The 13592-nt window shown below is 35.7% G+C and overlaps 1 protein-coding gene across 6 annotated transcripts in view; it reads left to right on the forward strand.

Annotated features, from left to right (window-relative positions):
- Positions 1 to 12751, forward strand: part of LOC109788027 (inositol hexakisphosphate and diphosphoinositol-pentakisphosphate kinase VIP1) — a 47839-nt gene extending 35088 nt beyond the window's left edge. For 4 of the 6 annotated variants that reach the window (XM_083067833.1, XM_083067834.1, XM_083067837.1 and 1 more), the window contains 10 exons: positions 535 to 660; positions 1184 to 1425; positions 1906 to 1979; positions 2626 to 2702; positions 4681 to 4752; positions 10559 to 10776; positions 10847 to 10904; positions 11769 to 11936; positions 12030 to 12104; positions 12182 to 12751. In XM_083067833.1, coding sequence (XP_082923959.1) covers positions 535 to 660; positions 1184 to 1425; positions 1906 to 1979; positions 2626 to 2702; positions 4681 to 4752; positions 10559 to 10776; positions 10847 to 10904; positions 11769 to 11936; positions 12030 to 12104; positions 12182 to 12424 — 1353 coding nt within the window. In that variant the 3' untranslated portion in view covers positions 12425 to 12751. The remainder of the gene's footprint in view (positions 1 to 534; positions 661 to 1183; positions 1426 to 1905; positions 1980 to 2625; positions 2703 to 4680; positions 4753 to 10558; positions 10777 to 10846; positions 10905 to 11768; positions 11937 to 12029; positions 12105 to 12181) is intronic. The other 2 variants (XM_083067835.1, XM_083067836.1) reach the window with 1 other exon arrangement.
- The last annotated feature ends 841 nt before the right edge of the window (positions 12752 to 13592 follow it).

Raw genomic sequence — 13592 nt, forward strand, 5'->3', positions numbered from 1 at the left:
TTATGATATAGAAAATCAGTTTTCACTTAACCTAATTTTCCAGAGATAGGATGTCATTAATATTAAATAGTTCGGAATGCTGAGAATAAATGATTATAATGATTATGCTAAAGAATTAGGGATAAATCCTGAAACTTATTAAAGATCAAGAAGCAGAGAAAATTAGAAATAGGAATTATGCAAGGGCTATGTTATGTATGGGAGGGAATCTGATGAAAACATTTAGTATTATGAGACTATAAGCTCCACAATTCTGTAAAAATGACAATAATTGAAAGAAATTTTCTTTTCATTCTAAGCCAAGCTTCTAGAATTTATTGATTGACATATATAACACTGGATAAAAACTTTAGATCTTTACCTCAAGTAGTTTACTGATAAAGGCATAAAGTAATCAGAGAAATGGCCAATCTGCAAGCCACAAAATGACAGGTCCAAGTTTCTAATAACTGATGTCTGGTGCTTCTGCACTTCATGGTTCATACGTTTTAGGTAAGCTAATGCCAATATACCTTTTATCTTACTTTTTTGTAGGCTCGGTTGAATGAAATTATTACCTCTAATGCGAAAACAGTTGATTGCAATGGATCACCTGAATATCCTGGGACAGTTGATGGAGCTGGATTGCCATCCAATGCATCAGAATTGCTTTCCAATTTGGTAATGCTTTGTAAAAGTAGCTTTCAAGCATAGTTCATTAAACCACTTTGACATTGATATTCATAGGTCTATGCACGTCGTTTATATACAAGTAGAGTTTGAGTAAAAAAGGAAATAATAAATCCTAATTGATCCTATAATTAGGGTAACTACGAAGACCTAAATGATTGTCCTAATTTCGGTAATTAGGAAAGCCTAAACATTGATCTAAATATGGTAATTAGGATAGCCTAAATCATTGTCCAAATTACAAAATTAGGAAAGCTAATTATTACAATAACCCATGGAAACAAATCACTACTAATGTGGTTAGTGAATAAAGGTACATTTAAGATACAGCCAAATTTTTTCTCATTAGTTCTCACTTCTCACCATTAGTTACTGCTTCCTAAGTGCCTCTTCTATCGATAGAATGTTAAACTATTCTTGTGAAAAAGCAAGTATAGCCTGTGTATCCAAATATCTAATTAGTAATAATTTTTTATTTAATTTCTCAATTTTCTTATGCTCATATTGTCAACAGGTAAAGTTGACTAAGAAGGTTACCGAACAAGTAAGACTACTTGCAAAGGATGAAAATGAGAAACTTACAGAAAGAAACTTGTATGATATTATTCCTCCTTATGACCAAGCAAAAGCACTTGGTAAGACAAATATTGACGTTGACCGAATAGCTGCTGGATTACCTTGCGGTAGTGAAGGATTTCTATTAATGTATGCTCGATGGAAAAAGCTTGAAACAGACTTGTATAATGAACGCAAGGAGTAAGCATTTTCCATTGTTGGGTTTAATCTTGTTGCTTTGTTTTTGCCTTACCTTATTTCTGATATTATAAATTTCACATTGTTAGACTTAGAGAATGCTGGTAAATGAGAGAAAAGTTAGTTACATACATGGCTAAAATCACACTGAAATTTTTTAAACTATTTATTTCTTATTTGATATATGAAATTCTTAAAGATATACTTCTAGTATTAAATTATCTCATCTAAATCATTTTTTTTCTCTGTCCATAATAATGTAGTACGTTTTAATGTTGTATCTTGTAGCATATTAAATAAGTGAGGAAAAAAAAAACTTCTACATAGAATTTATGACTTTAATTTTGTTAATTAAAATATTTTTAAATGCTTATAAGTTCAATTTTTAAATAACATTTTCCAATTACAATTTCATGAACTCTTGTGCATTACACGTGTTGCCAATGGGATTTATTTTTCTGGTTGTGTGTATTGGATTAGCAGACACGCTGACAATGCTTTTACTTGCACAGACGCTTTGATATCACCCAAATTCCTGATGTTTATGATTCGTGCAAGTAAGTCATCTCTTTTATCTTATGTTATTATAATTAAGTAGCCCATTTCCAACACTACTATATTTATACAACATTGCAGTTGTGGAGACAGATCATGATTCTATGTTGGAACTCTATCATTATGTGATGTAAATTAAATAGAAGACTTTTTTTCATGGCTATCAATTTCTGGGAACTTGTTCATGTAGATTTCAATGGGAAAATATGTAATTCAAGAGTCTTTTGTTTCCCAATGGCTATAATAGTACTAGCATTAAAACTTTTACTTTCCCCACTACTCTTCTTGGACGTTTGTATCAAAGAACTAAAAGTTCAACTTGTTTAATTAAATGTGCAAAAGTTTTGTAAATACATAAGCAATATGAATCAAGGTATATGATCCATTCAATTTTATGATGTCACTTTTTAATTATTGAAGTTAAATCTTTAGTGTCACTACGATGACAAGGAGTCAACAACTAAGTGTGTTTGGTTTAACGGTGGTCCACTTTCCAAAGTAGTTGAACGTGAAAGCAAGAATTTGCTAGATTCATGTTTAATGTGGGTTTGAACGAAAAAACAAACATGCTCTAATGCCCTGGAGTTTAATTTAAATTATGTAATTTTTATTATTTTCTGGTGGTAAGTTAATGTTGACTTATTGCAGATATGATCTCTTGCACAACGCACATCTTAATCTTGAAGGACTTGATGAGCTTTTCAAAGTTGCCCAGGTATGTAGAAGTATGTCAAGGAAACTTCCCAACTCAAAAATGATTATTAGATTTGAAGAAAGACAAGAGAGAATGAAATCGGGATCACAAATTGATATGTGCTGATAATCAAATTAGAATCAAATATTATAATTGATATGCACTGGTCTCCAACACTCCCCTTCAATTTGGGTGGTAGATGCCAATCATACCCAAATTGGATATGATGTTTTCATGTGTTCCTTGAAAGAGCCGTTGTTTGGATATTTGTTGTTTGCCTGCATGATGGAACATGGTCAACACTTATAATATCATGGTCAATTTTCTCTAATAAAGTATCGGTCAATCTGCACATGCTTTGTCCTATCATGTTGGATTGGGTTCTTTGCTATGCTTATAGCAGCTTTGTTGGCACATAATTTCCTCATAGTGTAGACGATAGGAATTTTGATTTCATCCATCACCTGCTTAAGCCAAATTCCTTCACAAATACCTTGAACCATAGCTCTGAATTAAGCTTCTGCACTACTCTTTGCCACCACAAATTGTTTCTTGCTCCCCCAAGTCACCATGTTTACCCACATAGAGGAGCAATAGCATGTAGTTGATTTTCTGTCAGAAGAACATCCTGCCAATCCAAGTTTGTATAAACTTCAATGCCTCTATTTGAGTTCTTAAAGTAGAGCCCTCGGCATGGTGTACCTTTGAGGTATTGGGGAATTTTGTTCAATACAACGGAAGGTTTTAACCGGTGAAGGATTCTTACCAATAAGGAGTTAAGTGAAGTATTACTATTTGAAGTGTTGTGGAGACCCGCTGCTAAAACCTCAAATATGAAGAGGGTTACAACCTTGACCAAGGAACCAAAGTTCAATAGAGGCAGACCAAGACAAATAATTTCTGCCATTAATTTTTTCTGTAGTTGTAGTAGGAGTGCTACAGACAGAAAGAACAGGACCAGGACTAGTCATTTTGTTGTTACATAGGATGACCGAAGCCCAAGAGAGAGAAGATGGACGTACTCCAAATATAATGAAAGTGGGAGGTGAGGCTTGATATGGAACTAGGAGACGCTGACGAGCAGACTGGCACTGGCGTGACAACTTTCCAGGGATCAAAAATCGGCGCTTGAACTGCACACACCTGACTGGGCAACGCAAAAGGGTGACGTGTGTGAGAGCGTGAAGAGGTTTCTGACCTTGAAACCTCCTAGGTTGAGCCGCACTTGTAGAGGTGGACTAGATCTGGTAGTTGCCGGAGAAAAGATAAGGGCCAGTGGCCAGCAACTGTAGATGCCACTGGACAGTGACAGGCAAAGTATGATTGACACACTCTAATACCAACTTGATATTAAGAGTATGAATAAACTGCTCGAGTATTCAACTCACTCAGCAGATCATTATATAAAACAATAATCGGAGCAGGTTTACATAGGGAGAGAAAATACTATATCCTAGAACCTATATACAATCAACAAACAGATTTATAAAAGCTGTACAACAGATAACAAAACAGCTTTTCTTACATTAACAAATCATCCTGAGGCGATGTCTTTGAATAAGATAGTTTCTCTGGTGAAGTGGCAATCTTTCTTTATGTGTTTGGTGCTCTTAGCAATATGGAGGGCTGCTAGATTGTCACAAGTATCATCTGTGCAACTTCCTCAAACCTCAGTTCTTTGTGCAACTGTTTGAGCTAGATTAGTTCACAAGTGGCTAGGGCCATGGCTCAATATTTGCTTCTTCCCTTGATTTTGCAACAACATTCTGTTTCTTGCTTTTTCAGGAAATCAGATTGTCAGCAATAAGAATGCAGTAGCCAAAATTCCCATCTGAACAGTGTTGGTTTAAACATTCAGAAAGGAACTATATAATTAAATAACTAGTATTTATTGCTTAAAATATTCCTTGTAGAAATAAAATCCCTACGTGTACTACTTTCCCCCTTGTATATTTACTGATGTGTTCAATCTTATCACTTTCCTAATTGCTTGGCCAATTTATTTGCAGATGCTTGCAGATGGTGTAATTCCAAATGAATATGGGATTAATCCAAAGCAGAAGCTGAAGATTGGCTCAAAGGTAAACTCCTTTTGTAAGGAGACTCTAATTTTCATTTTACATTACAAATCTTTAAACAGTTATCTTAGTCTTCCCTTGTACATATTTTATTCGGTATGGCCACTGCAAAATCTGCAACCAACCACCCAAGATAAGGGAATCAAAACCATATCTTCATTGATATCCACTGAATCCTTCTTACCCAATTTGATATGAATACCATGTTGAATCTCAAAAGGCTACAATGAAGTTTTTTTTAAAAAACTTCATCATCTCCAGATGCTAATTGTAAATGGTACACCTCCAGAGATCTCTCTCATACCCCTAAACACCCATGATTCACTTTATGTATTATTGATATTCTTTGTGAATAATGAATTTTAGATTGTTCCACTATGAATTTCAGGATCAGATTATCTGAGCCCTTGCTCTCTGTTTTTGGCAACATGAAGCCTTAAGTGTTTTCTGTAGCATTGTGTTTTATGCTTTCTGTTTTGAGGAAGAAAAGAAAGAAAGCAGAAGTTATAATGTTTATAAATCTTGTGGCATTGATTTAATTTGAATTTTTGAAATATGTTGTACAAACCGCAAAAGCAAACAGGGGTTGAATGAATAGCAAGGGAAACTGCTCTTAGCTCTCTTTTTTCCTTTTCTGTTTTGTGGGCTTTTATGGGCTGCTCCTCATCTATTTTGGGCCACGTATCTTTCTGTTTTTCTTTTCTGTTACATGCGTATCTTTCTGTTATTTTTCCCTTCTCCCTTCTTGTATATATGTCGCGTTCTGCAATCAATAATAACAAGATGGGATATTGAGTATTCTCTTGCAGTTATTTCATCTTCCTTCTTTCACATATTTTGTTATGGTATCAGAACTCTTCCATTGAAGAGCTCTGTTGTGCCCTCTGATCTTGTTTTTCTTCTCGGATCACCATGGAATATGAACAAGTACCTGGTGTGCACAACTATCTTTACCTACATCCTAGTGGAAATCCGGCTACATCTCTTGTATCCCCTGTTCTCGATTCAACAAATTATCATTCATGGAGTAGATCATTCATTATAGCGCTTAGTGCGAAAAACAAAGTCGAGTTCATTGATGGTGGTGCTCCACCTCCTCTCAAGACAGATCCCCTTTACTCGGCGTGGTGTCGCTGCAACAACATGGTTGTGTCGTGGCTGGTGCATTCGGTTTCTCCTTCAATTCGTCAAAGCTTTCTCTTGATGGATCAGGCTTATGACATTTGGAAAGATCTCAAAACACGTTATTCACAAGGTGATCTTTTGCGCGTCTCTGATTTGCAACTTGAAGCTTCTTCTCTCAAACAAGGTGATTTTTCCGTGACGGAATATTTCACGAAGCTTCATATCATATGGGATGAATTAGAAATTTTCAGACCTAATCCTGCTTGTTCCTGCACTATCAAATGTGCCTGTTCTATTCTCACCATTATTGCTCAACGCAAACTCGAAGATCAAGCTATGCAATTTCTTCGTGGATTGAATGATCAATATAATAATGTGAAATCCCATGTTCTTCTAATGGACCCACTACCACCCATCTCTAAGATATTCTCTTATGTGGTACAGCAGGAACGCCAACTTCTGGGTCAGAACTTCATTGCTAATGTTCATCTTGATCAAACCTCCTCTGTTAATGCTATTACCTCACCCACCTGCACTCATTGCAACCGAATCAGACACACTGAAGCAGTGTATTTTCGTAAACATGGTTTTCCCTCTACCACTAATCGAAACAATAAAGGCTCCTCTAATCGGCCCCGACGTATTTGCACTCATTGTGGAAAAAATGGTCATACCATTGAAGTTTGCTATCAGAAGCATGGTTTCCCCCTGGATCTCAGCCTTTATCAAATAAAACTGCAAGTGTCAATCACACAGTGACTGGTGATTGCAAAGTCACTGAGGGTACTCAATCCCTTGAATCCCAAGATGTTCGTTTCACCCCTCAGCAGTATCAAGCTTTGCTTGCTTTAATTCAACAATCCACTACTAGAAACCTGTTTCTCCTTGTGTCAACCAAATCGGATCTATCTCTTCTTCTTACACAAAACCTTCCTCTTCCTCAAGTACTCATTTTCTTAATGTTTGTTCTGTTATCTCTACTCCTTCTTTCTCTTGGATTTTGGATTCTGGTGCTACAGATCATGTTTCTTCTTCTCTTTCACATTTTTCTTCTTTTTCACATTTTTCTTCTTTTTCACCTATTAATCCTATTGATGTTAAGCTTCCTACTGGGCAACATGTGTTGGCCACCCATTCCAGTATTGTTAAGTTTACTAACTCTTTCTATCTCGTTGATGTTTTATATATTCCAGATTTTACTTATAACCTGACTTCTATCTCCAAATTAGTTTCCTCTCTGCCGTGTCAACTCATTTTTGGTCATCATTCTTGCATCATCCAGGAAACGAATACCATGAAGAAGATTGGTATAGTTGATGTAAATGGAGGACTCTACAGTTTCACTGCCAGCAACATTCATAATCCCTCTACCAATTCTATTATTGTTCACCCCAAGTGTAGCATCCAACCCATCGACTTGTGGCATTTTCGCATGGGTCATTTATCCCATGAACGTTTACAATTAATGAAACAATCTTTCCCTTTTCTGTTTGTTGATAAATCTTTTTCATGTAACACTTGTCATCATGCCAAACAAAAGAAATTCCCGTTTTCTTTGAGCCATTCATATGCATCGCAACCTTTTGATCTCTCTTACACATGGATATATGGGGGCCTTGTTCTGTTACTTCTACGCATGGACATAAATACTTTTTAACCATTGTCGACGATCACACTCGTTTTACTTGGCTGTTTCTTATGCAAAATAAATCAGAAACTCAACAACACATCATGAACTTCATTACTAAGGTTATAACTCAATTTGATAAGCATGTTAAAGTGATACGCACCGATAATGGTTTAGAATTCTCCATGACACAATATTTTTCCTCTAAGGGAATCATTCGTCAAACAACTTGTGTTGAAACCCCTCAACAAAATGGCATCGTTGAGAGAAAACACCAACATCTTTTAAACATGACTCGATCTCTCCTTTTTCAAGTCAATTTACCTTCTATTTTTGGTGTTTTGCTCTTATGCATGCAACTTTTCTTATCAACTGCATTCCTACCCCTTTTCTGCATAATATATCCCCTTTTGAAAAACTTTATGGCCACCCAAGCGATATTTCCATACTTCGTGTGTTTGGATGTTTATGCTACAGCAGTACCATTACCTCTCATAGAACCAAGCTAGATCCCCGTGCTCATCCTTGCATCTTCCTTGGTTTTAAACCCCACACTAAGGGTTATCTCCTTTTAAACCTTCACAGTCACGGTCTTATAGTTTCACGCAATGTTATTTTTCATGAAGATCATTTTCCTTTTTTCACTAACCCTCATTCTCCTTCTTTTTCTTATCCTGTACCCATTCATTCCACTTATGATGATTATCCCACCTTCCCTTCTTCCACCATTGTTGAGTCCTCTGACCCGCCCACTCCTGAACAACATTCTTCTCCTCCAACTCTTTGACGCTCTACACGTCCACGCAGACCGCCAACCTATCTTAAGGACTTTCATGGTGCATTTACATCAACTGGTACTAATTCTTCCACAGGTATTCGTCATCCTCTTCACTCTTTTCTTTCTTATGATCGTCTTTCTCCTTCTTTTCATCACTATGTTTTATCCATTTCTTCTGTTACCGAGCCAAAGAATTTTGTTGAAGCTTCCAAAAGTGATTCTTGGCTTAAAGCAATGCATGAGGAGATTTCTGCATTAGAAGCGAATAATACTTGGGTTCTTACTACTTTGCCTCCTCACAAGACAGCAATTGGATGTCGTTGGGTCTATAAAGTTAAACACAAGGTTGATGGTTCCATAGATCGATACAAGGCACGCCTTGTTGCAAAGGGGTAATACCCAAATGGAAGGTCTCGATTTCTTCGACACTTTTTCCCCTGTTGCTAAATTAACCACTGTTCGACTTCTCCTTTCTTTGGTAGCTATTCATAGATGACACTTGAAGCATCTTGATGTTAACAATGCTTTTTTACATGGTGATCTAAATGAAGAAGTCTACATGCAATTACCTCCAAGGCTTACACCATCTTTTCAGTGCTCTCTTTATGGCCTTAAACAAGCCAGTAGACAATGGTATGCTCATCTCTCGTCATTCCTCATTCAACATGAATATGTTCAATCCCCTTCTGATCACTCATTGTTTCTTAAGTGTTATTCTGCCACAACTACTGTTATTCTGATATATGTTGATGATATAGTTCTAGCTGGCAATGACTTAACTGAAATTCATCATATTACTTCTCTTCTTCATTATACTTTTCAAATCAAGGACCTTGGTAATTTAAAGTATTTTCTTGGTCTGGAGGTAGCTCGCAATCACATAGGGATTCATCTATGTCAGAGAAAGTACACTCTTGATCTCATTTCAGATACTGGTATGCTTGCTTCAAATCCTGTTTCAACACCCATGGATTACTCCATGCATCTCTATGCTTCATTTGGCACTCCCCTCACTGATACTTCTACTTATTGTCGTCTTGTGGGCCAATTAATATATCTCACCAACACTAGACTCGACATCACCTATGTTGTCCAGCAACTCAATCAGTATGTTTCCAATCCAACAACAGCTCATCGCCAAGCTTTATTTCGTACTCTCCGATACTTGAAAGGAACTCCTGGCTCAAGGATTTTTCTCTCTGTCAACAACTCAGTTCAGTTGAAAGCTTTTAGTGATTCAGATTAGGTCAGTTGCCTCGATACTCGTCGTTCCATAACTGGTTTTGTTGTCTACCTTGGAGATTCTCTCATTTCTTGGAAATCAAAGAAACAAATCACTGTCTCTCATAGCTCTTTTGAAGCTGAGCATCGTGCCTTGGCCACGACCACTTGTGAACTTCAATGGCTATCCTATCTTTTGAAGGATTTTCATATTGATCCTATTAGCCCAAGTTTCTTGTATTGTGATAATCAGTCTGCCTTGCAAATTGCTTCCAATCAAGTCTTCCACGAATGCACGAAGCACATTGAGATTGACTGCCATATTGTGCGTGACAAAGTTTCTACTGGTCTGCTTAAGCTTCTTCCCATGTCTTCTTCTCTGCAACTAGCTGATATACTTATGAAGCCTCTTTCACCATGTATGTTTCGCAGTCACTGTTCCAAGCTGGGAATGATTAACATACATTCCCAGCTTGAGGGGGGCTCTTAGCTCTCTTTTTCCTTTTCTGTTTTGTGGGCTTTTATGGGCTGCTCCTCATCTATTTTGGGCCACGTATCTTTCTGTTTTTCTTTTCTGCTACATGCGTATCTTTCTTTTATTTTTCTCTTCTCCCTTCTTGTATATATGTCGCGTTCTGCAATCAATAATAACAAGATGGGATATTGAGTATTCTCTTGCAGTTATTTCATCTTCCTTCTTTCACATATTTTGTTAACGGCTTTTTACTTCTTTTGGTAATTAGAAAAACACCTCAAAAAGTTCATGTTCTGCTTGTATGAGGGTTATCACCGTACCGTGTTGCCACACCTTGATTACAAAAATTAATAGCCCTATCAATTTCTTTAGTCATATTATATCAACATTGATTATCTAAATGTTGTTACCATCTTCCAAACCAAAGAGAAATAAGAAACCTTTTATAACTCCTTTAGCTCCATGCAGTTTATATTGCTTCATGATCATTTGAACGCAGTACTTGAATTAAATACATTGTTTCTACATATGTACTTAAAACTATAGCCACCTGATTAATTTGTTTTTCACTGTTTCAATTCAGATTGCTCGTCGGTTATTGGGAAAACTTTTGATTGATCTGAGAAACACTCGAGAGGAAGCCATTAGTGTTGCTGAGCTAAAGAATAACCAAGCCCAGTCATTATCTGTAAAAATTGAGAAGGAAGATGCAGAAGCCAAGTCAAAATTATTCCATAAGAACGATGAAATAGATCAAGATGATGATGATGATAAAGAGACCAAATATCGTTTAGATCCAAAGTGAATATCTGGTCCTCATCTGATTTTCGACAATATTATGCTCCATTCTAATCTTGTTATGTTGCACCAGGTATGCAAATGTGAAGACACCTGAGCGTCATGTGCGAACACGCCTATACTTCACATCAGTGAGTGTTCTTAAATACTATTTTTACCAACAATTTCTTGGAAATTGAAAATTTTCATCATAATGGTTGGGGAATAGGTTGTATTTGACATCTTATCCATTTTGTTTTTTACGAGAAAAGATTTGAGTTGTTTTACACCAATTGATCAAGTGATATAAGCATGTCCTGTTTATATAAACATGCATAACTATATTTCATTTTGACTTGGTTCATATTTAACTTGGTGGTATTTCTCACGATGAAAAGGCGGCCCAGTCATCAATCTTATTGTTAAATTAATTATTGTGGAGGAGATTTATACAGGCATGTTCATATATATAAAATCATTTTGGGGTCTTCACGTAGCAACTTAAACTTTTGGTCTTGAGTCTTGACATAGTATCAAAAGCCTCTTATGATCAAGTGATGAGGTGCGTTAATGGGGCCTCTGCATTATTCAAGTTTCAAGCTTAATGAGATCTTAGTATCTTACCTGACGGGGTGTGTTAAATTAGAAATTTAGGTATATAAAATAATTCCCGGGCTATCACGGAGCAGGCTTAAGCTTTTAGAAAAATTGGCATTTGACAATTGCATTAGTGGCAAATTGACTTAAAAAATTTGCCGAAGATGTTTCCTGTCTTTGCTCGAGTGACATTCTTAAGTTAAGCATAATTTTTTTAGTACGAAGTTTCTGTAGTATGAGTCCATTTGGTTGAAGTTATTTGGTTCGTATGTTATTGATTCATTATATTGTATCTTAAACAGAACAAAAATAGCAGAGCTCATATGACATTGAAACCTCAAGTCCTGAACTGCAAATACATTGAAACAGTGTGATTCATAAAATTTTGATATTCATACTCTGGCTTATTTTGTTGACAGGAATCACATATTCATTCTCTGATGAATGTTCTTCGTTATTGTAATTTGGATGAATCCCTTCAAGGAGAAGAGAGTCTTATTAGCCATAATGCTCTAGAGCGACTATGTAAAACAAAGGAGCTTGACTATATGAGCCACATTGTGCTTAGGATGTTTGAGAACACGGAGGTGGGTGATTTTGGCAATAACATGAGCATGAATAGTGTGTCTCTATGTAATGTGTGATTTAATATTTGTATTTATTGAACTTTAAAATGGTAGGTGGCTTTAGAAGATCCTAAAAGGTACCGCATAGAGCTGACCTACAGCCGTGGTGCGGATTTATCCCCCCTGGAGGTAATGGTATATGGTATATTCAACTAAATAGAGGAATACAGAATCTAATAGTAATATGTTACATGTGGTGTTGGCAGAAGAATACTTGTTTACATCAGGAGCACACATTGCCTATCAGGGGTCCAGAGAGGCTGCAAGAAATAGGATCATATCTTACATTAGAAACTATGGAGAAGATGATTCGTCCATTTGCTATGCCTGCAGAAGACTTTCCTCCAGGAACACCTGCATCATTTTCTGGCTATTTCTCAAAAAGCATGCTTGAGCGTCTCGTTAACCTTTGGCCTTTCCATAAACACCCCAGTTCTAATGGAAGATAAAATTACCTTTATTTAAATTTCATTTCATTTGTTTTAGTTGTTCTACCCTTGCTCCCTCTCCCATTAGAACAACTATAAATAAATAAAATTTAAATACAAACTAATTACGGTTAATTCTTGATTATCCAGAGCGAGCTTTGGAGAAAATTTTGGAACATCTAGCAACCCAACAATAATGTTGCAAGTAGTAAAAAGTAGCCTTTAGTAATTTAGTAATAAGATACACTTGCTTCCCAGTCTTTCAATTATTATTATTGAAGTAAATAATATGTATTAACAGTACATCTTATCGTTATGTATAGTATATTTGTTCTACCTTAAATATCATATTGTCATATTAATGATAATTGGTTAATCTAAATTAATACATTACTAGTATTTAATAATGTGATTATTTTAGATTAATTGAAGAACATAGTCTGATCGGCAATGGTATGTACTCCTGACTCCTGAGCCTACAATTACAAATTTACGATCAATACGTCAATGCTAATGGTGAAATCAAACGGCGTGTGGAACTGTTTTGGATCTATGTATCAATTCATGGGCCAGAAAGAACGAAAACTAGTGTATATATTTCTCATAAATAAGACGAGCATGTCATATCTTGTGAAAATTTAATTTTAGAACAGAAAAAATCATTCAAAATGATTTATAAACTCCTAGAAGTTTAATTTTGCCAAGTCTTTTTCAAATCACTTCAAAAAAATTTAATTTGAAAGAGGGTTCAATATGTTCCGGAATCAATTTGTTAAAAGAGAATTTAACACGTCAATTAAGTTTTCAGATGTGAGTAATAAGCTAGATCGAAATAAAATTCCGAAAGTAATTTATAAAACTTTCAAGATTAAGCAATTTAGAAATGAAAAAAATAAGCAGTGATTTCTTTTAAAAATAAAAATAAAATAAATAAAAAATTAAAAAAAGAAACTGGTACAAAAGTATAATCCTGTGGGCTATGAAGTGCGAAGCAGTTGCAACTTGTAGGCCTAGTATATAAACGAAATACCCTTAATATGATGATTCGGCCTAAGCAATGGTGCAAATTGTCTTTCCGTAGGTTGCCTTCTGAACTTAACATGGATCTTATACAAAAGCTGCTTAGAACTTGTATAAAACCAAAAGAATTAAAACATGAAAAATTAATGATTTTTTTTAGCTTATTTTT

The sequence above is a fragment of the Cajanus cajan genome, chromosome 2, assembly GCF_000230855.2.
Source record: "Cajanus cajan strain Asha chromosome 2, NIPB_CcT2T_4, whole genome shotgun sequence".
Classification (NCBI taxonomy): Eukaryota; Viridiplantae; Streptophyta; class Magnoliopsida; order Fabales; family Fabaceae; genus Cajanus; species Cajanus cajan.